This window comes from Canis lupus, chromosome 12 (assembly GCF_011100685.1).
Source record: "Canis lupus familiaris isolate Mischka breed German Shepherd chromosome 12, alternate assembly UU_Cfam_GSD_1.0, whole genome shotgun sequence".
Classification (NCBI taxonomy): Eukaryota; Metazoa; Chordata; class Mammalia; order Carnivora; family Canidae; genus Canis; species Canis lupus.
The window spans coordinates 1,903,813-1,931,075 of record NC_049233.1 but is presented as its reverse complement, the minus strand read 5'-3'; the positions used below and the strand labels follow the sequence as shown (position 1 = coordinate 1,931,075).

At 38.0% G+C, this 27,263-nt stretch overlaps 1 protein-coding gene across 24 annotated transcripts in view; it reads left to right on the top strand.

Annotated features, from left to right (window-relative positions):
* TSBP1 (testis expressed basic protein 1) overlaps positions 1-27,263 on the top strand; it is a 199,985-nt gene that overhangs the window by 141,807 nt on the left and 30,915 nt on the right. For 22 of the 24 annotated variants that reach the window (XM_038553671.1, XM_038553668.1, XM_038553664.1 and 19 more), the window contains 5 exons: positions 2,756-2,776; positions 3,485-3,505; positions 4,144-4,161; positions 5,283-5,300; positions 15,068-15,088. In XM_038553671.1, coding sequence (XP_038409599.1) covers positions 2,756-2,776; positions 3,485-3,505; positions 4,144-4,161; positions 5,283-5,300; positions 15,068-15,088 — 99 coding nt within the window. The remainder of the gene's footprint in view (positions 1-2,755; positions 2,777-3,484; positions 3,506-4,143; positions 4,162-5,282; positions 5,301-15,067; positions 15,089-27,263) is intronic. The other 2 variants (XM_038553677.1, XM_038553676.1) reach the window with 1 other exon arrangement.

Sequence of the window (27,263 nt, the reverse complement as noted above, 5' to 3'; positions counted from 1 at the left end):
GAGGGAGTTCTCTGTGCCTCCTGGACTTAAATTCCTGTTTCTTTCCACAGATTAGGGAAGTTCTCAAATATAACTTGTTCAAATATACCTTCTGCCCTTTTTTCCTGCTCTTCATCTGGTACTCCTGTGATATCGATATTATTTTACTTATAGAATCACTGAATTTCCTGTTTACCTTCATGGCCTAATAGTTTTCTTTCCCTCTTTCTTTCAGATTCATTATTTTCCATAGTTTTTTTCTTCTCCTTCATTCATCCTCATTTTTATAGCCTCCACTTGGGACTGTATCTTGGTTATAGCGTTTTTAATTTCAGCTATTCTAGATGGGTTATTTTATCTCTCTATTAAGGGATTATCTAGTGTCTTCTTTTAAAAAAAAACTATTTATTCATGAGAGACACAGAGAGAGAGGCAGAGACATAGGCAGAAGGAGAAGCAGGCTCCCTGTGGGCAGCCCGATGTGGGACTCGATCTCAGGACTCTGGGATCATGACCTGAGCCAAAGGCAGATGCTCATTGAGCCACCAGATGCTCTCTCTAGTGTCTTCTATACTTTTTTTCAAGCCTAGCTAGTGTCCTTATAATCATTGTTTTAAATTCACATTTTTCTGCTTTTTTAACTTTCCCCTTTCATCCACAGCCTGCAGTTCCATCCCTTTCACAAGGATGTGCAACTGCTCTGTAACCAACTTTTGTCCTTAACTATTCTTATAACCCTGAATAACCGGGATCCCTGGGTGGCTCAGCGGTTTAGCGCCTGCCTTTGGCCCAGGGCGCGATCCTGGAGACCCGGGATCGAATCCCACGTTGGGCTCCCGGTGCATGGAGCCTGCTTCTCCCTCTGCCTCTGTCTCTGCCTGTCTCTCTCACTGTGTGCCTATCATAAATAAATAAAAAAATTTAAAAAATAACCCTAAATAACCTGTAACATTGATTTGTGTGTGTTTAATTTCATCAACTACATCTTATTCTTCTCCCTTTTTGCATTTAATACCTCTAAAGATCTGTCCATATTGCTATATATACATCCCACATGTTGCTTCTAATTCTGTAAAGTATTGCAGAAAATGCCTCTCTTACAATTCCATTCCCCTGATGGTAGACACATCATAATATCCAATGCACTAATGTCACAAAGACACTGTAATTGGACATTGTGATAAGTGATCCCTTCTGGACTTAAGTTTGAATTCCTTGAGATCTATAACAAGGAAAGGGATTTCTAGCTCATAAAGCATATGCCAGATAATTTCCACAATCACTATACAATTTCTATTCCCACCTGCCATCCATGACTGTCAACCCACATTTCTACCAATATCTACCATACCACTTGCAAACTTTGCATTCAGATGAAGGAAGAGTATATCAATGTGGCTTTAATTTATACATTTCTAGTCCCAATGGGCATTAGCACTTCATCACATAATTGTTAATCATTCAGTTTTCCTTTTTTGTGAGCTTTAATTCATGTCACTTACCACTTTTCTATTGGATTTTTTGTCTTTTTTCCATTGGTTTTCAGGTGCCACTTATACATCTCAATTGTTTTCCAGATTTTAAATATTGCAAATATCTTCTCCTAGTCTGTCATTATCTCTAAAATCCATTTATTATGTGTTCTATTGAACAAAAACTCTAAAACTTGATTCAATCAAATATATCAATTTTTTCACATTGTGGTTTGGTTTTTACCCAACCACAACTTCATGAAAATATTCTTCTACAATTTCTTTCATTACTTTTACCTTTCTTTTTTCCTTTAATGCATCTACCAATGCTCTTCCCATTGTACCATGCTGTATCCCCTCCCTGTCCTCTGTTAAAGAAACATCCTTCCATTATAACCAGGCTCTCTTCCATATGAGAATGGCTTAACAATTACCAAAATGTGGGGGGAAACAAAGAAATGAAAAACAATTCCCCAAATATATCAACTCTTTCAGACAAGTTGAGAAGAAGGAACTTCTCTGTGTTCCTAAAGCACTTATCCACAATTCTATTAAAGTACTTACTACATTGATGTAATAATTTATTAAGATGGCTAATTCCTTTTGTAGGAATCTCCTGTCAAAAAAAAAAAAAAAAAAAGCAAGAGATCAAGAGATTGAATTACATGAAGACTCTAGAGTACAACAAACCTAGATTCCAGTTCCAGGTTACCACTAAAGAAAACAAGGGAAATTGGACTATAACATTAAGGGGTGGGCAGCCCCGGTGGCGCAGCAGTTTAGCGCCACCTGCAGCCTGGGGTTTGATCCTGGAGACCTGGGATCAAGTCCCGCATCCAGCTCCCTGCATGGAGCCTGCTTCTCCCTCTGCCTGTGTCTCTGTCTCTCTCTCTCTCTCTCTCTCTCTCTCTCTCTCAATAAATAAATTTAAAAAAAATAAAAAAAAACATTAAGGGGTGAGGGAAGAACATCTAAAGACTCAGACATAATGGTGTTAAATTGACCAAAAAACAGTTTTTCAAAGCAGGACTAGATCCTGGATTGTTGGAGACAGCTCCTGGTTGCACTAATTATTAGCTGTGTGATCGTGGGTAATTTCCATGCACATAATCTTCATCATAGGGCTGCTGAAGATTAAATAATTTCAATCACATAATGCTCTTATATAAGTACTGGGCATGTGGTAACTTAACATAAATGACATGATATTATTTAGTGCTTGAAGATAATTTAAGCCTAAACAAATTTCTTATCAAGCATGTTAGCAAACTACACCACACTCACTTGCTTATGTTTTATTCTAGGCAGATATTCAGCAACCAGAGGTAAGTTTTGCATCATTTTCAGAAGATCAAAAGCTAATTTAGAGTTATCAGTGATTAACTTTTAATAGAAGCCAATTGATTTATAGAAAGAATAAATGGAGAAATGTATTGTTATATCAAGAACTCTGATTTGTCTACTTAAAAAAAAAAGTAAATGTCCTTGGGGTGCCTGGGTGGCTCAGTAAGTTAAGCATCTGCCTTCAGCTCAAGTCATGATCTCGGAGTCCTGGGATCAAGCTCTGTGTTGGGTTTCCTGCTCAGTAGGGAGTCTGCTTCTCCCCTTCTCTCTGCCCTTCTCTCCTCCTCCCCACTTGTGCTCTCTGCTCTCTCTCTCTCAAATAAATAAATAAAATCTTTTAAAAAAAATAAGTAAATGTCCATACTAGGACAGAAAAAAATACCAACATTTTAAATGAAATGCAGTTGATCAAGGAGGAAATCAGTCATTGAATTAAAGGAATGGGGAATGAGTTTATACTAAAGAGATGTATAAACTTTATACACAGTACACTAAATGTCAATAAAAGGATAGACAATTGAGGAGGAGGTGAATGCAAGAATAATCCATAGACCTATGTTTCTGCTAGAACTTCCAAAATCAAAGGTCATCGTAGATGCCTTGAAAACTAGATTTTAATATAAGACAAATAAATATTTTGGGTAGGCCTATGATTGTGGGTCAAATAATTCTTTATTTTTGCTTTTCAGGAACTGTTCAGAACATTTCCAGTAAGTTACTTTTCTGTGAATACTATCTGGAAAAATATGTGTATAAAGATCTTTTGATAAACAAGTCCAGCCATAGCCATAATCAAATTTGCAAATCTCAATGTTATTATTTCACTTTCTGTGTTCCCCTCATATTAGTGAGCCTTTTTTTAGAGATTACTGACAATTTGGAGGAAAGCTTAAAAGCATTTATTATAGGACTATCACAAAATAAATAAAAATCCTTTTCAAAACAAAATGTAGAAGGAAACTGTAAAGAAGACAAGAGTTGAGTTTTGAAAGAAAAGTAGAGTGATAGATACTACTGTAATATCATACCACCTTCCTAAAAGATTTGAAAATCTCTTTGCCCTGGATAAGAAAGATATAGTACACAAAGAATAACCTGTCTCAATAGAGGTCCTTCAAGCCAAACATTAAAATATCCAGGATTAATCAGGTATTAAAATGATCTTTCATTAAACACAAATAGTTTCAACTGTACTGATATTCCCTTGACTTTTCTTTTTGGAGGCACCTTCTAAAAATTGCATAAGTGACAATTTTGTTCTAACTCAAAACCTAGAGAAGTTTCTTTACTGGATATATTTTTATATACTTCACATTACTCATGTCTTATTTTTCCTTCTGTTTTAAAGAACCTACATCATCCATTAGTAAGTTCCTTTTGAAATCCTAAAATCCATAGAATGTAAGCTAATTTTGCTCCCTATTGCTATCATAGTGTTAGTGGTCTAAAACCTCAATGCTAATATATCTCTACAATTTCTCTCTTTGTGATATAGATAAATAATTGATGAAAGATTAAGAATCAAAAATTAATACATTATACTCACTAACCAAAATACCATTATCAAACCAGTCTTTAATCTGAATCCAATGTGATATTCATAAGCATAAGCAAAGAGATGGGAAAAGTTAATAAAAGTGTAATAAGAAAGGAGATTAAGAGGTATAACTCCTTGATTGGTTCAAAAATGGTATAAACTGATTGCAAAAGGCAATAACATAAGAGTTTAATAAGCTCCAGAAAGATCATTTGCTTTGTTCTTCTATCAGAGTAAGGAGATCCTACCCCCAACCATCCAGGTCTTCCCTTAGAAAACAACAAGGACACCAACAACATCAACTATGTAGAAATGATACAGTAAATATTATTATTGCAAGTTTGACCTACCAAAAATGTTTGTGACATTTTTTATAGGTCAGCAGCTTTTCTATTGGCAAATGGTAGAAGAACATGTACAGTTAATTAATCCAAAAGTCAAACTTAACATTCAGAAAATGTTTAAGCCTCAAAAGTCATTAAATGAATTCCAGTTTTAACTACTATGATGTATTTCTTAATGTGTATTCCATGAGCATAAACAAATTGAAGATGCTATAGAAAAAAAAAGTTTTTTCATGTACGTTTCTAGATTTAGTTACTTCTAGATTTAAAGATAAGTAACAAAATTGAACACCAATAAAAAATAAATTTATTATAAAAATAAAATAAATAAATAAATAAATAAATAAATAAATAAATAAATGTAAAGATAAGTAACAAGTTTCCAAAAGTAATTGATTATGAATGTATTTTAGCCCAAAACTCCATTTTGGGAATTTCTAAGAATATAAAACAAAGGAAAAGAAAATAATTTCTGAAAATATATTTACCAACTATGTATCTATGGCCATAATCTCAAACATAGTCCAGATAGCCATAGAATAATTGTTTGTTAATCTGATAATAAATGACATTATAATTAAAACTGACAATAATTTTCTCAATCAGGATTTGCTGAACCAATTGGTAAGTGTTTTTCTCTTCTTGAATTATTATGTCTTTTAGCTTAAATAATAGTCTGGAATTTATAGCTCGAGTGTTTTTTTAACTTAGATATAATTAATATGCAACATGGCATTGGTTTTAAGTATACCATATAATGATTTGATATTTGTATACATTTTTGAAATGATCACCATAATATGTATCGTTAACATTGATCAGCATACAGAGTGGTAATTTTTTTTCCTTGTGATGAAAACTGCTAAGACCTACTTTCTTAGTTCTTTCAAATATACCATAGAGCATCATTTTTATTTATTTATTCTTTTTTTTTTTTTTTTGGAGAGAGAAAGTGAAGGGCGGGGGGAGAATCTTAAGCAGGCTCCACACCCAGCATGTAGCCCAACACAGGGCTCAATCTCACAACCCTGAGGTCATGACCCAAGCTGAGATCAAGAGTCCAACACCGAACCAACTGAGCCACCCAGGGACCCTACCACATAATATAATTAACTGTAGTCACCATTCTGTATATTATATCCTCATTACTTTTTTATTTTATACCTAGAGGTTTGTGCTTCTTAATCATTTTTACCCATTTTACCCTCTCCCCTCCCTAACTCTGCCAACCACAGTATGTTCTCTGTATCCAAGAGTTCAGTATTTTGTTTGTCCAGATTCCTCATATAAGTGAGAACACACATTGTCTTTCTCTGACTTATTTCATTGAGCATAATGCCCTGAAAGTCCATCCATGCTGTTGTGTATGCAAGATTTCCTTTTTTTATGGCCGAATAGTATTCCTCTATGTGTGTGTATATATATACCACATTTCTTTTTTTAGCTGGAGCTCCCCTTGAAAATGTATTTTTCTGATTGGGTGACGGGCACTGGGGGTTATTCTGTATGTTGGTATATTGAACACCAATAAAAAAAAATTTATTTTTCAAAGTACTGGTGAAAGATAGGTTTTCTGGAACCTCCCAGGATGGGTGTTTATTTAAATTCCAGTTAGTTAACATTCAGTGTAATATTAGTTTCAGGTATACCATATACTGATTCAACACTTCCCTACAACAGCAGGTGCTCATCACAGCAAGGCACTCCTTAATCTCCATCAACCTATTTCACCCATCACCCCACCCACCTGCCCTCTGGTAACCAACATCCTTTATAGTTAAGAATCTGTTTCTTGGTTTGCCTCTCTCTCTCTCTTTTTTTTTTCCTTTGTTCATTTGTTTTGTTTCTTAAATGCTGCATGTGAGTGAAATCATATGATAAATTTCTTTCTCTGACTTATTTCTCTTTGCATAATACTCTCTTGCTCCATCCGTGTCCTTGAAAATGGCAAGGTTTCATTCTTTTCAATGACTTAATATTATATATATTTATATATATTTATATATATAATGTATCCCTTTGAATTAATATTTTTGTATTCTTTGGGTAAATATCTGGTAGTACTATTGCTGGACCATAGGGTAGTTTTATTTTAAAATTTCTGAGGAACTTCCATACTGTTTTCCAGAGGAGCTGCACCAGTTTATGTCCCCACCAACAGTACAAAAGTGTTCTCCTTTCCACATCCTTGCCAACACATGTTGTTGCGTGTATTGTTGATTTTAGCCATTCTGACAGGTGTGAGGTGATATCTCATCATAGTTTTGATTTGTAATTCCTTGATGATGAGTAATGTTGAGTACCTTTTTAACTGTTAACTGTCTGTTGGCTGTCTGTATATTTTCTTTGGGGAAATGTCTATTCATATATCCTACTCATTTTTTAAATTGGATTATTTTAAGTTAGATTATTATTTTACTCATTTTTAAATTGGATAGTTTGGGGATGTTGAGTTTTCTAAATTCTTTTTTTTTTTAATTTTTATTTATTTATGATAGTCACAGAGAGAGAGAGAGAGGCGCAGAGACACAGGCAGAGGGAGAAGCAGGCTCCATGCACTGGGAGCCCGATGTGGGATTCGATCCCGGGTCTCCAGGATCGCGCCAAACCGCTGCGCCACCCAGGGATCCCGAGTTTTCTAAATTCTTTACAAATTTTGGATACTAGCACTTTTTAGATATGTCATTTGCAAAAATCTTCTCCCATTCTGGGAGTTGCCTTTTGGTTTTGTCATTTTTCATTTATTTAGGTGTTTGTTGTAAGAAAGTGGTTCAGTTTCCTTCTTTTGCATGTTGCTGTCCAGTTTTCCCAACACCATTTTTTTTCCAACACCATTTGTTAAAGAGACTTTTTCTCATTAAATATTCTTTCCTTTTTTTTGAAATTAATTGACTATATATTTGTGAGTTCATTCCTGGGTTTTTTCTTCTGTTCCATTGTTCTTTATTTTTGTGCCAATGCCATACTGTTTTCATCACTACCTCTGTAATATAACTTAAATGGGATTTATTTCTTAATTTCTCTTTCTACTGCTTTCTTATTGGTGTGGAGAAATGCAACAGATTTTTGTACATTGATTTTTTATCCTGGAACTTTATTGAATTCATTTATCAGTTCTAATAGTTTTTTTTAGGACTTTATTCATTTATTCATGACAGAGAGAGAGAGAGAGACAGAGACACAGAGAGACAGAGACACAGGCAGAGGGAGAAGCAGGCTCCATGGCGGGAGCCCGACGTGGGACTCGATCCCAGGTCTCCAGGATCAGGCCCTGGGCTGAAGGCGGCGCTAAACCACTGAGCCACCAGGGCTGCCCAGTTCTAGTAGTTTTTTGGTGGTCTTTCAGGTTTTCTATAGGGAGTATCATGTCATCTGCAAATAGCAACAGTTTGACTTCTTCCTTGCCAATTCAGATGCCTTTTGTTTCTTTTTGTTGTCTGATTGCTGAAGTAGGACTTCCAGTACTATGTGAAATAATAGTGGTGAAAGTAGACATCTCTGTCTTGCTCCTGTCAGAGGAAAGCTCTCAGTTTTTTTCCACTGAGAGTGATGTTCACTGTGGGTTTTCCATAGATGGCTTTTATTATATTGAGGTATATTCCCTCTAAACCTACTTTGTTGAGGGTTTTTATCATGAATGAATGTTGTACTTAGTCAAATGCTTTTTCTGCACCTATTGAAAGGATCATATGGTTCTTATCCTTTGTTTCACCAATGTGATGATCAGGTTGACTCACTTGCAAATATTGAACTGCCCTTGCAACCCAGGAATAAATCTCACTTGATCGTGGAGAATGAAATTTTTAATGTATTGTTGACTCTGTTTTCTAGTATTTTGTTGAGAACTTTTGCTTTCATATTCATCAGGGATATTGGCCTTTAGTGCTCTTTCTTAGCAAAGTCTTTATCTGGTCTTGGTCTCAGGGGAATGCTGGACTCATTGAATAAATTTGGAAGTTTTCTTTCCTTTTCTAATTTTTTGAAACAGTTTGAGAAGAATAGATATTAATGCTTCTTTAAATGTTTGGCAGAATTTGCCTATGAAACCATCTGGTCCTGGATTTTTGTTTATTGGGTGTTTTTTGATTAGGTATTCAACTTTTTTGCTTGTTGTTCAAGTTTTATATTTTTTCCTATTTCAGTTTTGGCAGTTTATATCTTTCTAGGAACTTATCTATTTCTTCTAGGTCATCCAAATTGCTGGCATATAGTTTTTCATAATATTCTCATAATTGTTTGTATTTCTGTGGTATTTGTTGTTATTTATACTGTCTTTTTTGTGATTTCATTTATTTGGGCCTTTTCTTTCTTCTTTTTCATAAGCATGGCTAGGAATTTATCAATTTTTTTTAACTTCTTCAAAGAACCAGCTCCTGGTTTCATTGATCTGTTCTATGGTGGTTTTGCTGTTGTCCATTCTGTATCATTTATTTCTGCTCTAATATTCATTATTTCCTTCCTTCTACTGGCTTTTGTTTTTGTTTATCTTTCTTTTTCAGCTCCTTTAGTAAAGGTGTAAAGTTAGGTTATGTATTTGATCTTTCAAGATTTTTTCTTGTGGTTGAATTCTAGTTTCATAGCATTGTGGTCAAAATACATATGTGGTATGATTTCAATATTTTTGTATTGTTGAGGCCTGTTTTGTGACCTAGTATGTGATCTATTCTGGAGAATTTTCTATGTGCACTTGAAAAGAATGTGTATTCTGCTGTTTCTGGATGGAGTATTTTCAAAATATATTAATATATTATATAATTATGTAGTTAAATATAATTATATTATATATAATATATTAATATATTCAATATATGTTCTATCCATCTGTTCCAGTGTGTCATTTAGTCATTACTTAACTGTTGCTTTTCTGTTTAGGAGATCTATCCATTGATGTGAGAGTGGTTTTAAAGTCCCCTACTATTATTCTGTAGTTATCAATGTGTTCCTTTATGTTTATTATTATTGTTTTATACATTTGGATGCTCCCAATTTGGGGGCATCAATATTTACGATTGTTAGATTTTCTTCTTGGTTTGTTCCATTTATTATTATGTAATGCCTTTTTTAAAATCTCTTTTTGGAGTGTGTTTTAAAGTCTAATTTGTCAGAAGTATTGCTACTCTAGCTTTCTCTTGACATCCATTTGTGGGATACATGTTTATCCACCTCCTTATATGAATCTGCTGATGTCATTAGGTCCAAAGTGAGTCTCTTATAGGCAGTACATCGGTGGATCTTGTTTGTTTTATCCATTCTGTCACCCTATGTGGGTGTGTGTAGTCCACTTACATTCGAAGTAATTATTGATAGTTATGTACTTAATGCCATTTTATTACTTGCTTTGCAGTTGTTCTGAAGATTTTCTGTGATCCTTTCTTGTCTTTGTCACTTTTGATCTCACTTTTGCACTCAAAGATCCCCCTTTAATATTTCTTGCAGGATTGATTTAATGGTCATGAACACCTATAGTGTTTATTCGTCTGGGAAAGTCTTTATCTTTTCTATCTGAATAATAGCCATGATGGATAGAGTATTCCAGGCCAAAGATTTTTCCCATTCAGCACTTTGAATATATCATGTTCCTCTCTTCTGACTCGCCAAGTTTCTGCTGAGAAATCTCTAGCTAGAGCCTTTCCCCTAAGATCAGGAACAAGACAGGGATGTCCACTCTCACCACTGCTATTCAACATAGTACTGGAAGTCCTAGCCTCAGCAATCAGACAACTAAAAGACATTAAAGGCATTCAAATTGGCAAAGAAGAAGTCAAACTCTCCCTCTTCGCCGATGACATGATACTCTACATAGAAAACCCAAAAGTCTCCACCCCAAGATTGCTAGAACTCATACAGCAATTCGGTAGCGTGGCAGGATACAAAATCAATGCCCAGAAGTCAGTGGCATTTCTATACACTAACAATGAGACTGAAGAAAGAGAAATTAAGGAGTCAATCCCATTTACAATTGCACCCAAAAGCATAAGATACCTAGGAATAAACCTCACCAAAGATGTAAAGGATCTATACCCTCAAAACTATAGAACACTTCTGAAAGAAATTGAGGAAGACACAAAGAGATGGAAAAATATTCCATGCTCATGGATTGGCAGAATTAATATTGTGAAAATGTCAATGTTACCCAGGGCAATATACACGTTTAATGCAATCCCTATCAAAATACCATGGACTTTCTTCAGAGAGTTAGAACAAATTATTTTAAGATTTGTGTGGAATCAGAAAAGACCCCGAATAGCCAGGGGAATTTTAAAAAAGAAAACCATATCTGGGGGCATCACAATGCCAGATTTCAGGTTGTACTATAAAGCTGTGGTCATCAAGACAGTGTGGTACTGGCACAAAAACAGACACATAGATCAGTGGAACAGAATAGAGAATCCAGAAGTGGACCCTGAACTTTATGGGCAACTAATATTCGATAAAGGAGGAAAGACTATCCATTGGAAGAAAGACAGTCTCTTCAATAAATGGTGCTGGGAAAATTGGACATCCACATGCAGAAGAATGAAACTAGACCACTCTCTTTCACCATACACAAAGATAAACTCAAAATGGATGAAAGATCTAAATGTGAGACAAGATTCCATCAAAATCCTAGAGAAGAACACAGGCAACACCCTTTTTGAACTCGGCCATAGTAACTTCTTGCAAGATACATCCACGAAGGCAAAAGAAACAAAAGCAAAAATGAACTATTGGGACTTCATCAAGATAAGAAGCTTTTGCACAGCAAAGGATACAGTCAACAAAACTCAAAGACAACCTACAGAATGGGAGAAGATATTTGCAAATGACATATCAGATAAAGGGCTAGTATCCAAGATCTATAAAGAACTTCTTAAACTCAACACCAAAGAAACAAACAATCCAATCATGAAATGGGCAAAAGACATGAACAGAAATCTCACAGAGGAAGACATAGACATGGCCAACATGCATATGAGAAAATGCTCTGCATCACTTGCCATCAGGGAAATACAAATGAAAACTACAATGAGATACCACCTCACACCAGTGAGAATGGGGAAAATTAACAAGGCAGGAAACAACAAATGTTGGAGAGGATGCGGAGAAAAGGGAACCCTCTTACACTGTTGGTGGGACTGTGAACTGGTGCAGCCACTCTGGAAAACTGTGTGGAGGTTCCTCAAACAGTTAAAAATAGACCTGCCCTACGACCCAGCAATTGCACTGTTGGGGATTTACCCCAAAGATACAAATGCAATGAAACGCCGGGACACCTGCACCCCGATGTTCCTAGCAGCAATGGCCACGATAGCCAAACTGTGGAAGGAGCCTCGGTGTCCAACGAAAGATGAATGGATAAAGAAGATGTGGTTTATGTATACAATGGAATATTACTCAGCTATTAGAAATGACAAATACCCACCATTTGCTTCAACGTGGATGGAACTGGAGGGTATTATGCTGAGTGAAGTAAGTCAGTTGGAGAAGGACAAACATTATATGTTCTCATTCATTTGGGGAATATAAATAATAGTGAAAGGGAAGGGAGAAGAAATGTGTGGGAAATATCAGAAAGGGAGACAGAACGTAAAGACTGCTAACTCTGGGAAACGAACTAGGGGTGGTAGAAGGGGAGGAGGGCGGGGGGTGGGAGTGAATGGGTGACGGGCACTGGGTGTTATTCTGTATGTTAGTAAATTGAACACCAATAAAAAAAAAAATTAAACATAAAAAAAAAAAAAAAAAAAGAAATCTCTAGCTAGCCTCATGGGTTTCTCCTTGTAAGCTAAGAACTTATTTTGTCTTGCTGCTTTTAAGATTTTTTTCTTTATCACTATATTGTCAAATTTAATTAAAATATGTCCTGGAATTGGTCCTGCTTTGTTGATTTTGATAGGAGTTCTCTGTGCCTCCTGGATCTGGATGTCTATTTCCTTCCCCAAATTAGGGGAAATTTTCTATTATTTTTTGAAATAAAACTTCTGCACTCTTTTCTTTTTCTTCTTCCAAGACTCCTAAGATACAAAAGTTATTACATTTGATGGAGTCATTGAACTCCCTAAATCTAACCTCATTTTGCATAATTCTTCTTCCTTTCCTTCATTCAGCTTCCTTGTTTCCCATTATTTTGTCTTCTAGGTCACTAATGCATTCTCCTTTTTCTACTATCCTTCTGTGAATTGCATCATGCCTGTTTCTAGTCTCATGTATTGCAGTATTCATCTCTGATTTTTTTTACTCTTTCATCTCTGTGTTACAAGTCTCCCTGATGTATTCTATTCTTTTCTCAAGCCCAGTAAGCATCTTTATGACTATTACTTTAAATTCTCCTTCAGACATGTTACTTATATCAGTTTTGCTTAGATCTCTGGCCATGGCCTTACCTTGTTCTTTTATTTAGGATAAATTCTTCTGTCTTGGCATTTTGTCTAAGTCTTTGTGTTACAAAAGCCACTTATGTATCTTGCTACTGAAAGCATTGGTCTTATTAAGAAGAAGTCATGTAGTGTCCAGGGCCTTGTTGCTTCAGCTAATGTCTCTGGTGTGTGCTGTGTGTGTCCTGCTTTTGTATGTTGGCTGCTCTATCTTTCAGGTCAGCCATCTACAGAGGCTCTCCTTACCTGCTGTGAACAGTGTTTGTTCCCTCACTTGAACGTGGTAAGTTTTAACTAGGTGCGTTCTGGTCTGCTTATGAAATAACGAAACCTGACACCAATTCCACCAGAACTGAGTCCCTTTTGAACTCTGGTAGGGACACATGGTGTGGGCAGGAGTTTGTACTGATCTTCTATGGGAGGGGTCTGCCACAATGGGTCTGAGGCAGACTTGACTAACTCAGAAGGGCAGTCCTGCCAGAGCTCAGGTGTGTGGAACTTGGTATGAGCAAGTTAGGCAGCCAGTGTTGATGCTTCCTCCCATAAGTGGCTCTGTGTTTATGCTGAGGATCAGGAGAAGGGAATGGCACCAGCCAGCTCCTTTGCCCTTGGAAAGTCCTCTTGAAATAGTCAATAATCTCCCCTCTGTATTCCCTCCAGGCATTTTTCAGATCACTGTTTCCATGCTGTCTGTCCCCAGGTTGTTTGCCTTCCTTCTTTCCAGGAAGAGCACAGTAGTACCCTCTGGCTCCATCCCAACCAAGCCCACTGATCTTTAAAACTCCAGATTTTAAGCCTTGTTGGTTGCAAGAACTCATGAAATTCAGCCCCTCTTGTTTTCCAACCCAAGGGATTTGGGGAGGTGCTCTCCTTATGTGCTCTCCTACATGCTCCTCTCTCATCCTTCTCCAGACCACAGCTTCTTCCTTTCCATAGCATCTAGGATCTATTTCTCCTCTAAAACATATCTCAGCATTTCCTATGTTCTTTGATGTGGCCTCTTCTCTCCCTTTAGTTGTGGGGTTTGTTCTATCAGTCTTCAGGTTGATTTCTCAGGATTAATTAGGATGATTTGATAGTTATCTAGTTGTATTTGTGGGACAAGATGAGCCTGGGGTCCTCCTAGTCTGTCACCACCTTCCTCTCCTGCCTACACTACATCTTTATTCACTCACCCATCTACGGCACGTAGGTTGCTTCCACATCTTGGCTATTATAAATAATGCTGCAATTAACATTCCTATAGTTCAAAAAAATAGTTTCTGTAGATTCTGATATTTTTTCCATTTCTCCCCAAGCTAATTAAAAAGACTTTCTCTGATGAGATTTTAAACCAGAAAAATAAACTAATGAACAAAAATCTTTTAAGTAGTACAAAAGTCTATAAGATTAGTCATACATTCTTAATCAAATAAATGAAGGGTAGCTGAGAAATAAGATGAGGGAGAGAGGTGGAAGTGAAAAAAATTGAGGAAGACTGAAAAGGAAAGAAGCAGAGTTTCTGAGTCTTGCAGGCTCTAGAGATACTTGAGAGGCTAAAGGAAAAGAATCAACTTCTTTGTAAAAAGGATGAACTCATTTATAATACTTATGTATTAAATTCTGGGCTATGCAAGGATTTTAATATATAAGGAATGCACAAAAGAATGAGTTACTTTTTAATGTAGAGTTCTAAGAAAAATTTTTCAGTTAGCATGGATTTTATAGACCCATAGCAGATGAGTGAGTAAACTATGATCCACTCAGTCTAAAAAACTATGAATTTAAAAAAAATAAAAATAAAAAATAAATAAAAAATAAAAAAATAAAAAACTATGAATTTAGGTTCTCTCCAGTCCTAAGACTGTATCTCACATGCCTCCTAAAGGACCAGCTTGCTAGGAATCATAGCATCAAACTAACTATGTAGAAGTGTATGTGTTTTTTTAGTGTTATTTTTTGGACACCCCAAGGGATATTTATAAGAGAAATATGTTGTATACTTAACAGCTAGGATGATGATGATGATAATAATAATAATAATTGTTTTTATTTTAGCAAAAGCTCCACCACCTCCTTGTAAGTACAGTATCTTGTTTATAAGTCAACTGCAATAGTATGTTGCTACATGCACAGGACTATAATTAAGTTCTATTATCATTGTTTTTCACTGGAGGAAAAGCCAAGAATTTTACTGTGTTACTGAATTATTTATCAATTCAATTCAATTATCTTGAAACTAAACCCAAAGGATTTATAGAAAGAATAAACATAGAAGTGCACTATCATTCGATCAAGTCAGCTGACTTGCCATTAACAAAGAAGAATGTCCTTAACTAGCAAAATAAATAAGTTGGAACTAAGGGGGGAAAAAAGAAAAGAAAAATACAAGGAAGAGGGACAATTTTTAACAAATGCCTCTATGAATCTTCTAAATCATACACACAGGATCCAAAAATTTAGTTAGAAGTCTGAACAATTAAAGAAATTAAAAGAATTGACTATGCTTATATTTCTTCTAAGGTATCAAAATTAAAAGAATATAATCAATTAGGAATAATATTACAAATAGAATGGGAAGAGAAATCCTAAAAAGTAAAAGATAAATAATGTGGGAAACCAAAACAACAAAGTGCAAAAAAATCAAATATCAAGATACTATACTGTATAGAAGAATTACTATTGACCCAATACTATTGACTATTACTAACTTAATAGAATTAGAATTACTATTGACCCAATTCATACTAACAAAAGAAGCTGTATCAATAAAAAAAAAGTATTTTTAAAAGTAAGAGATTACATGAGATTAGATTTTATGATAATTGAGGATAAACAGCTAAAAATTGTCATATAGTCTAGACTAAATTTTTAAAAGGCCAACTTCAAAAGTTCCACTTATAAACTTAGAAGACTGTCATACTATGAGAAATTATGATTCCTTCAAGAAAAAAGGAAACATTTCAGAACACTGAGAAAGCTTAGGCCATTCGCCCAAAAGCATATCAGATTTATCAACAATGGGCATCGTGTACATGAAAAAATGGTTCAGGTACTTTTGGTTCCAAGTCTGTCAGAAACAAAGAAGCATTCCCAAAGTCATAGAAACAGAAGGTCTTCCAGTGTCTCCTTCTTCTGATCACCATGTTGGGAAGAATGAAAAATGTCTAATTTTAATCTTGTCCTAAGGTCTTGTTTCAAATGATGCTACTTAAACTAGACCATGACCAGGTTATTTGCACCCTTTACCTTATGATGAAAATTAATTTCAAGTTTTCACTTCTTCTGGTTTCTTCACTTTTCCATTTAATACCTTTAATTTTTTTAAGATTTTATTTATTTATTCATGAGAGACACAAAGAGAGAGAGGCAGAGACACAGGCAGAGGGAGAAGCAGGCTCCATGCACGGAGCCTGATGTGAGACTCAATCCCAGGTGTCTGGGATCTGGCCCTGGGCTGAAGGCAGCGCTAAATCGCTGAGCCACCAGGGCTGCCCTAATACCTTTAAAATTTTTTTGAGTATAGTTGACACATTATTTTCAGGTGTAAAACATAATGGTTCAGTATGTCTATATATTATGCTATGCTCACCACAGTGTAGCTACTGTAAGAAGACCAAAGGAAAGAGACTTCTATGCTTTTACTTGGAGAAATAGAAAATACAGAGGAAGTGGAAGAAACATTTTGCAATCATATAGTTCCTAACTTTTATTTAGTCCGCAGACAATGACACAGCAAAGCCCAGAAAAGGAGAGTAAGTCCCTAACATTCTCTGACTCAGAGATTAGATTACCTCATAATACCATGCCTTGATACTATAACAATACAAAAGAAAAGAACTCAACTAAAAAAATCAAAGGAGATATTGCCCAATATAACAGTTATCAGTAAAACCACTTTGGAAATCATTTTGACATTACCTAGTGAAGCTGTAGATATTCCTGTACTTGACATGGCAATTCCACTACCAAGTATTCATCCTATTTAATGATGCTGCTGCCAAATCCTGAAACTTTTTTGAGGATGGTGGGGAATCTGTAGTGAAAGTAGGTTGCTTCTTGACTTTCTCCATTTAGGATTCAGCCTTCCTTAATTTATCTGCTAAATAGCCACTCCTCCCAAGGTTTGTAATCTTCTCTAATTCTTTTTAAGCTTTGTAAGCTCAAACATTTTTTTAAAATTCCTTCATTGTTATTTTAGAACACTTACAGAAAGAGTTCAAGTAGGTACATGTGTTAACCCACCATTTTTATTTCGAAGTTCCATACATTTTTCATTATGTATCAAACTCCTATATGTTGTTCTCTCTTAATGGCTTGTCCTCCTTATTGCAAATCTGTAATTTCTTCTACTGCAGTCCAAATCATCTTAATTTTCATGATTAAAGATTGAAATATTTGTAACATGATAGTTAATAACTGAGAGGAAACTGGGATAGAGTAATTTTTGAAGTTTTTTTTTTCTTTCTTATGTCCTAATATGCTTGTCAGCCAAATTGTACCTTTGATCTTTCAGTGGCATGTGGGGGATAGAATTAATAAAACATGCATTTGATATTAAATATTCTGTTCATGCTTAGTATACTTACCAACTTTTGGATAACAAATCAGAATACAGAGGATGAAGTGTAAAACTGTTAAACTCTGTATATCTGAGATCAATTTTCAACTGGTTAGATTGGTGTAGATCTGTACTGAATTTACCCCAAAGATACAGATGCAATGAAACGCCGGGACACCTGCACCCAATGTTTATAGCAGCAATGGCCACAATAGCCAAACTGTGGAAGGAGCCTCGGTGTCCATCGAAAGATGAGTGGATAAAGAAGATGTGGTTTATGTATATAATGGAATATTCCTCAGCTATTAGAAATGACAAATACCTACCATTTGCTTCAACGTGGATGGAACTGGAGGGTATTATGCTGAGTGAAGTAAGTCAGTCGGAGAAGGACAAACATTATATGTTCTCATTCGTGTGGGGAATATAAATAATAGTGAAAGGGAATATAAGGGAAGGGAGAAGAAATGTGTGGGAAATATCAGAAAGGGAGACATAATGTAAAGACTGCTAACTCTGGGAAACGAACTAGGGGTGGTAGAAGGGGAGGAGGGTGGGGGGTGGGAGTGATTGGGTGACGGGCACTGGGGGTTATTCTGTATGTTGGTAAATTGAACACCAATAAATAAATAAATAAATAAATAAATAAATAAATAAATAAATAAATAAAAACAGTAATTATATTTTATATTGAACCAGTCTGGACATAATTTCCAACATCTTTAGATGAATTAAAACTTCAGAAAACTATCAAACTGAGCTAATTAAAAGATAGTTCTTATATACCTAGATATTATCTAAAATAGAATAGTGAGGGATCCCTGGGTGGCGCAGCGGTTTGGCGCCTGCCTTTGGCCCAGGGCGCGATCCTGGAGACCCAGGATCGAATCCCATGTCAGGCTCCCGGTGCTTGGAGCCTGCTTCTCCCTCTGCCTATGTCTCTGCCTCTCATTCTCCCTGTGTGACTATCATAAATAAATAAATTAAAAAAAATTAAAAAAAAATAAAATAAAATAGAATAGTGAGACATTAATTACAAAGTATAACAAAGTTTATGTACTTTTGTTTGTTTTTATATGCTATACTGTTATATCTTCAGGTTATGTTAATAAATAAATTCATCTTAATGTGTAAAAGTGATGTCTGTGGCTAAATAAAATTGTATTATGTGTATCAAAAATAAAATAAAATAAATAAACTTAGAGGTGACTCACTAGGGGTAGCCCTGACAGTTGTGCATCATTCTTCATAGGCCCAAGTGGTTGATTACACTAACTAGACCTCCAAGGAATTTCAACACTGTGGATGCTAAAGGTGTGGGCAGAGTCAAGCAGTCTTTATTTTATTTATTTGTTTATTTATAAATTTATTTTTTATTGGTGTTCAATTGGCCAACACACAGAATAACACCCAGGGCTCATCCCATCAAGTGCCCCCCTCAGGGCCCATCACCCAGTCACCCCAACCCCCCCGCCCACCTCCCCTCCCACCACCCCTAGTTCGTTTCCCAGAGTTAGGAGTCTCTCATGTTCTGTCTCCCTTTCTGATATTTCCCACTCATTTTCTCTCCTTTCCCCTTTATTCCCTTTCACTATTTTTTATATTCCCCAAATGAATGAGACCATATAATGTTTGTCCTTCTCCGATTGACTTATTTCACTCAGCATAATACCCTCCAGTTCCTTCCACGTTGAAGCACATGGTGGGTATTTGTAGTTTCTAATAGCTGAGTAATATTCCATTGTATACATAAACCACATCTTCTTTATCCATTCATCTTTCGATGGACTCCGAGGCTCCTTCCACAGTTTGGCTATTGTGGACATTGCTGCTATGAACATCGGGGTGCAGGGGCCCCGGCGTTTCACTGGATCTGTATCTTTGGGGTAAATCCCCAACAGTGCAATTGCTGGGTCGTAGGGCAGGTATATTTTTAACTGTTTGAGGAACCTCCACACAGTTTTCCAGAGTGGCTGCACCAGTTCACATTCCCACCAACAGTGTAAGAGGGTTCCCTTTTCTCCGCATCCTCTCCAACATTTGTTGTTTCCTGCCTTGTTAATTTTCCCCATTCTCACTGGTGTGAGGTGGTATCTCATTGTGGTTTTGATTTGTATTTCCCTGATGGCAAGTGATGCAGAGCATTTTCTCATGTGCATGTTGGCCATGTCTATGTCTTCCTCTGTGAGATTTCTGTTCATGTCTTTTGCCCATTTCATGATTGGATTGTTTGTTTCTTTGGTGTTGAGTTTAATAAGTTCTTTTTTTTTTAATTTTTTATTTATTTATGATAGTCACACACAGAGAGAGAGAGAGGCAGAGACACAGGCAGAGGGAGAAGCAGGCTCCATGCACCAGGAGCCCGACGTGGGATTCGATCCCAGGTCTCCAGGATCGTGCCCTGGGCCAGAGGCAGGCGCTAAACCGCTGCGCCACCCAGGGATCCCGAGTTTAATAAGTTCTTTATAGATCTTGGAAACTAGCCCTTTATCTGATATGTCATTTGCAAATATTTCTCCCATTCTGTAGGTTGTCTTTGAGTTTTGTTGACTGTATCCTTTGCTGTGCAAAAGCTTCTTATCTTGATGAAGTCCCAATAGTTCATTTTTGCTTTTGTTTCTTTTGCCTTCGTGGATGTATCTTGCAAGAAGTTACTGTGGCCGAGTTCAAAAAGGGTGTTGCCTGTGTTCTTCTCTAGGATTTTGATGGAATCTTGTCTCACATTTAGATCTTTCATCCATTTTGAGTTTATCTTTGTGTATGGTGAAAGAGAGTGGTCTAGTTTCATTCTTCTGCATGTGGATGTCCAATTTTCCCAGGACCATTTATTGAAGAGACTGTCTTTCTTCCAATGGATAGTCTTTCCTCCTTTATCGAATATTAGTTGCCCATAGAGTTCAGGGTCCACTTCTGGATTCTCTATTCTGTTCCACTGATCTATGTGTCTGTTTTTGTGCCAGTACCACACTGTCTTGATGACCACAGCTTTGTAGTACAACCTGAAATCTGGCATTCTGATGCCCCCAGATATGGTTTTCTTTTTTAAAATTCCCCTGGCTATTCGGGGTCTTTTCTGATTCCACACAAATCTTAAAATAATTTGTTCTAACTCTCTGAAGAAAGTCCATGGTATTTTGATAGGGATTGCATTAAATGTGTAAATTGCCCTGGGTAACCTTGACATTTTCACAATATTAATTCTGCCAATCCATGAGCATGGAATATTTTTCCAACTCTTTGTGTCTTCCTCAATTTCTTTCAGAAGTGTTCTATAGTTTTGAGGGTATAGATCCTTTACATTTTTGGTTAGGTTTATTCCTAGGTATCTTACGCTTTTGGGTGCAATTGTAAATGGGATTGACTCCTTAATTTCTCTTTCTTCAGTCTCATTGTTAGTGTATAGAAATGCCACTGACTTCTGGGCATTGATTTTGTATTCTGCCACGCTACCAAATTGCTGTATGAGTTCTAGCAATCTTGGGGTGGAGACTTTTGGGTTTTCTATGTAGAGTATCATGTCATCCGCGAAGAGGGAGAGTTTGACTTCTTCTTTGCCAATTTGAATGCCTTTAATGTCTTTTTGTTGTCTGATTGCTGAGGCTAGGACTTCCAGTACTATGTTGAACAGCAGTGGTGAGAGTGGACATCCCTGTCTTGTTCCTGATCTTAGGGGAAAGGCTCCCAGTGCTTCCCCATTGAGAATGATATTTGCTGTGGGCTTTTCATAGATGGCTTTTAAGATGTCGAGGAATGTTCCCTCTATCCCTACACTCTGAAGAGTTTTGATCAGAAATGGATGCTGTATTTTGTCAAATGCTTTCTCTGCATCTAATGAGAGGATCATATGGTTCTTGGTTTTTCTCTTGCTGATATGATGAATCACATTGATTGTTTTACAGGTGTTGAACCAGCCTTGTGTCCCAGGGATAAATCCTACTTGGTCATGGTGAATAATTTTCTTAATGTACTGTTGGATCCTATTGGCCAGTATCTTGTTGAGAATTTTGGCATCCATGTTCATCAGGGATATTGGTCTGTAATTCTCCTTTTTGGTGGGGTCTTTGTCTGGTTTTGGAATTAAGGTGATGCTGGCCTCATAGAACGAATTTGGAAGTACTCCATCTCTTTCTATCTTTCCAAACAGCTTTAGGAGAATAGGTATGGTTTCTTCTTTAAACGTTTGATAAGGGATCCCTGGGTGGTGCAGCGGTTTGGCGCCTGCCTTTGGCCCAGGGGGCGATCCTGGAGACCCGGGATAAAATCCCACATCGGGCTCGCGGTGCCTGGAGCCTGCTTCTCCCTCTGCCTATGTCTCTGCCTCTCTCTCTCTCTGTCTGTGTGTGACTATCATAAATAAATAAAAAATTTAAAAAAAAATAAAAAAATAAAAAAATAAGAAATAAAAAAAATAAATAAACGTTTGATAAAATTCCCCTGGGAAGCCATCTGGCCCTGTACTCTTGTGTCTTGGGAGGTTTTTGATGACTGCTTCAATTTCCTCCCTGGTTATTGGCCTGTTCAGGTTTTCTATTTCTTCCTGTTCCAGTTTTGGTAGTTTGTGGCTTTCCAGGAATGCGTCCATTTCTCCTAGATTGCCTAACTTATTGGCGTATAGCTGTTCATAATATGTTTTTAAAATCGTTTGTATTTCCTTGGTGTTGGTAGTGATCTCTCCTTTCTCATTCATGATTTTATTAATTTGAGTCTTCTCTCTCTTCTTTTTAATAAGGCTGGCTAATGGTTTATCTATCTTGTTAATTCTTTCAAAGAACCAACTCCTGGTTCTGTTGATCTGTTCCACAGTTCTTCTGGTCTCGATTTCGTTGAGTTCTGCTCGAATCTTTATTAACTCCCTTCTTCTCTTGGGTGTAGGATCTATTTGCTGTTTTTTCTCTAGCTCCTTTACGTGTAAGGTTAGCTTTTGTATTTGAGTTCTTTCCAGTTTTTGAATGGATGCTTGTATTGCGATGTATTTCCCCCTTAGGACTGCTTTTGCAGCATCCCATAGATTTTGGATGGTTGTATCTTCATTCTCATTAGTTTCCATGAATCTTTGTAATTCTTCCTTAATTTCCTGGTTGACCCTTTCATCTTTTAGCAGGATGGTCCTTAACCTCCACGTGTTTGACGTCCTTCCAAACTTCTTGTTGGGATTTAGTTCTAATTTCAAGGCATTATGGTCTGAGAATATGCAGGGGACGATCCCAATCTTTTCGTATCGGTTCAGACCCGATTTGTGACCCAATATGTGGTCTATTCTGGAGAAAGTTCCATGTGCACTTGAGAAGAATGTGTATTCAGTTGAGTTTGGATGTAAAGTTCTGTAGATATCTGTGAAATCCATCTGGTCCAGTGTATCATTTAAAGCTCTCGTTTCTTTGGAGATGTTGTGCTTAGAAGACCTATCGAGTATAGAAAGAGCTAGACTGAAGTCACCAAGTATAAGTGTATTAATATCTAAGTATTTCTTCACTTTGGTTAATAATTGATTTATATATTTGGCAGCTCCCACATTCGGGGCATATATATTGAGGATTGTTAAGTCCTCTTGTTGAATAGATCCTTTAAGTATGATATAGTGTCCCTCTTCATCTCTCACTACAGTCTTTGGGGTAAATTTTAGTTTATCTGATATAAGGATGGCTACCCCTGCTTTCTTTTGAGGACCATTCGAATGGTAAATGGTTCTCCAACCTTTTATTTTCAGGCTGTAGGTGTCCTTCTGTCTAAAATGAGTCTCTAGTAGACAGCAAATAGATGGGTCCTGCTTTTTTATCCAGTCTGAAACCCTGCGCCTTTTGATGGGGTCATTAAGCCCGTTCACATTCAGAGTTACTATTGAGAGATATGAATTTAGTGTCATCATGATAACTATTCAGTCCTTGTTTTTGTGGAATGTTCCACTGAACTTCTTCTTAAAGGGGAACTTTAAGAGTTCCCCTTAAAATTTCTTGCAGAGCTGGTTTGGAGGTCACATATTCTTTCAGTTCCTGCCTGTCTTGAAAGCTCTATCTCTGCTTCCATTTTGAATGAGAGCCTTGCTGGATAAAGTATTCTTGGTTGCATGTTCTTCTCATTTAGGACCCTGAATATATCCTGCCAGCCCTTTCTGGCCTGCCAGGTCCCTGTGGAGAGGTCTGCTGTTACCCTAATACTCCTCCCCATAAAAGTCAGGGATTTCTTGTCTCTTGCTGCTTTAAGGATCTTCTCTTTAATCTTTGGAATTTGCAAGCTTCACTATTAAATGTCGAGGTGTTGAACGGTTTTTATTGATTTTAGGGGGGGGATCTCTCTATTTCCTGGATCTGGATGCCTGTTTCCCTTCCCAGATTAGGAAAGTTTTCAGCTAGAATTTGTTCAAATACATATTCTGGCCCTCTGTCCCTTTCGGCACCCTCGGGAACACCAATTAAACGTAGGTTTTTCTTCCTCAGGCTGTCGTTTATTTCCCTTAATCTATCTTCATGGTCTTTTAATTGTTTGTCTCTTTTTTCCTCAGTTTCCCTCTTTGCTATCAACTTGTCTTCTATATCACTCACTCGTTCTTCCACCTCGTTAACCCTCGTCGTTAGGACTTCTAGTTTGGATTGTATCTCATTCAATTGATTTTTAATTTCTGCCTGATTAGCTCTAAATTCTGCAGTCATGAAGTCTCTTTTGAGTTCTTTATGCTTTTCTCTAGAGCCACCAGTAGCTGTATAATAGTGCTTCTGAATTGGCTTTCTGACATTGAATTGTAATCCAGATTTTGTAACTCTGTGGGAGAGAGGCCTGTTTCTGATTCTTTCTTTTGAGGTGAGGTTTTCCTTCTAGTCATTTTGCTCAGTGCAGAGTGGCCAAAAGCAAGTTGTATTGGGAAAAGGAGAAAAAGAGAGGAGAGAAAGAAGGAAAGAAAAGAGAAAGAGAAAAAAAGGAAGAAAAAAAACGAAAAAAAAAAGAAGAAGAAAAAGAGAAAGAAAAAGAAAGAAAGGAGAAAAAAGGGGGGTGGGGGAAGGAAACAAATCAAAAAGCAAAACAAAAAAAAAAAAAAAAAACCACGGGGGAGTATCTTCTGATTCTGTGTACTTTAAGTCCCTTGGCTTCCCCTGGAAGTTGTCCGTCTAGCTGGTCTTCTGGGGGAGGCGCCTGCTGTGCTGATTTTCAGGTGTTAGCAGTTGGGGGAGCTGCTGTGCCCCTGCCTGGTGCAGGGCTCAGTGGGGGTTGTTTATCCCGTTAGGCCCCAGGAGCAACAGCCCTAGTGGCGGGGCCAGCTCTGGAAACCTGGATTCAGCCCCCGCAGGAACTCCGGAGCTCTCCGTCTGCAGGGCCTGGAGGCTCCGGGGCGGGGCCGCTGATTGCTCAGCTCGGGGCAGGAGCGTCCTCGCTGTCCTGGGCCCTCCCGGCCTCTGCCTGTCCCGGGGGGAGGCCGGATCCTGGGCTGTGTCCCGGCGCCCTGTGCTCCGGAGCCTGCGGTGTTGGATTCGCGCTCCCGGGCCGCGCAACCCCCTCCGCGGAGCCGCCCCCGAGCCCCCCCGAGCTACTCCCGCCCCGCAGCCCCCTCCGTGGAGCCGCCCCCGAGCTCCCCCGAGCTGCCCCCGCCCCACAGCCCCCTCCGCTGAGCCGCCCCCGAGCCCCCCGAGCTGCTCCCGCCCCGCAGCCCCCTCCGCGGAGCCGCCGCCCGAGCCCCCCGAGCTGCTCCGGGTCCCGCCGTGCGCTGCAGCCCTTAGGGAGCTCGGCGCACTCTCCTGGGCGCGCAGTTGCTCTGTTTCTGTCCCGGGGAGCCCGAGGGCATCCTCGCCCTTCTGGGTCCTGCTCCACCTCCCTGCGAGCCCCTTCCCCCCCGGAAAGGTTGGTGCAGCTCCTGCGTCTCCGGGACGGGGCTCTCCTGTCCTGGGGACACTTGCCCCGGCCTCAGCCGGTCTCCTCGCGGGGCCCCTCCCCCTTGGAGGCTTTTGTTCCTTTATTTCTTTTTCCCCGTCTTCCTACCTTGATAGAAGCGCGAACTCTTCTCACTGTTGCATTCCCGCTGGTCTCTCTTTAAATCTCAGGCCGAATTCATAGATTTTCAGGATGATTTGAAGGTTTTCTAGGTAATTTGGTGGAGACAGGTGATTTGGAGACCCTACTCTTCCGCCATCGTGCCCCTCCTCCCTATTTCCTTTTTTTGATGAATTTCCATTTTCTGGTAAGGTGTTTGGTTCTCTTTTTTATTTATTTATTTTTTTATGGGAGTTCAATTTGCCAACATATAGTATAACACCCAGTGCTCATCCCGTCAAGTGCCCCCCTCAGTGCCCGTCACCCAGTCACCCCAACCCCTCGCCCACCTCCCCTTCCACTACCCCTAGTTTGTTTCCCAGAGTTAGGAGTCTCTCTTGTTTTGTCACGCTTTCTGATTTTTCACATTCATTTTCTCTCCTTTCCCTTGTAATCCCTTTTCACTATTTTTTATTTTCTCCATATGAGTGAAACCATATAATGATTGTCCTTCTCTGATTGACTTACTTCACTTGGCATAATATCCTCCAGTTCCATCCACGTCGAAGCAAATGGGTATTTATAGTTTCTAATGGCTGAGGAATATTTCATTGTATACATAGACCACATCTTCTTCATCCATTCATCTTTCGATGGACACCGAGGCTCCTTCCACAGTTTGGCTATTGTGGACATTGCTGCTATAAACATTGGGGTGCAGGTGTCCTGCCATTTCACTACATCTGTATCTTTGGGGTAAATCCCTAGCAGTGCAATTGCTGGGTCATATGGTAGCTCTATTTTCAACTCTTTGAGGAACTTCTACACAGTTTTCCAGAGTGGCTGCACCAGTTCACATTTCCACCAACAGTGCAAGAGGGTTCTCCTTTCTCCACATCCTCTCCAACACTGGTTGTTTCCTGTCTTGCTAATTTTCCCCATTCTCACTGGTGTGAGGTGGTATTGTGGTTTTGATTTGTATTTCCCGGATGGCAAGGGATGCGGAGCATTTTCTCATGTGCTTGTTGGCCACGTCTATGTCTTCCTCTGTGAAATTTCTGTTCATGTCTTTTGCCCATTTCATGATTGGATTGTTTGTGTCTTTGCTGTTGAGTTTAATAAGCTTCTGCACAGCAAAAGAAACAGTCAACAAAACTAAAAGACAACCCACAGAATGGGAGAAGATATTTGCAAATGACACATCAGATAAAGTGCTAGTATCCAAGATCTATAAAGTTATTTGGTTCTCAATTTTGGTGTTCTCTAATCTGTCTGGGAAACTCCTAAACTTGCAATTTTCACCAAGATGCTCATGTTCTGCTCAATATTTTATTTCCAATGAATTCAGTCTCCTCAAAAGTTACCGATTTTTTTTTTCAAAAATAAAAAGCCCATAGGCAAAAAAGGAAAAGCAGAATAAATCCTGGGATTGATTAGAGTGGCTCTCTGGTAAACAAGAAGATTGAGGGAACTTTGTTTTTAATTTCAGTCCAGGCAGCAAAGTTTAAATATTTGAACACTGAGAAGCAGAGAATGGTATGTATCAAAAGAGAATGGAGAAAATGGAAAGGAAAGCAACTTAAATCAAACATTTTTAAAGTGTCAGGCACGTTAGATAAATGTATCTCTTAAAACCATAAGAATTCTATGAGACACATACTAACTGACAGAATTTACAGATGAGGAAACAGATTTACTGAAATCAAAGAACATATTTAAAATCCTACAGCTGTGAAG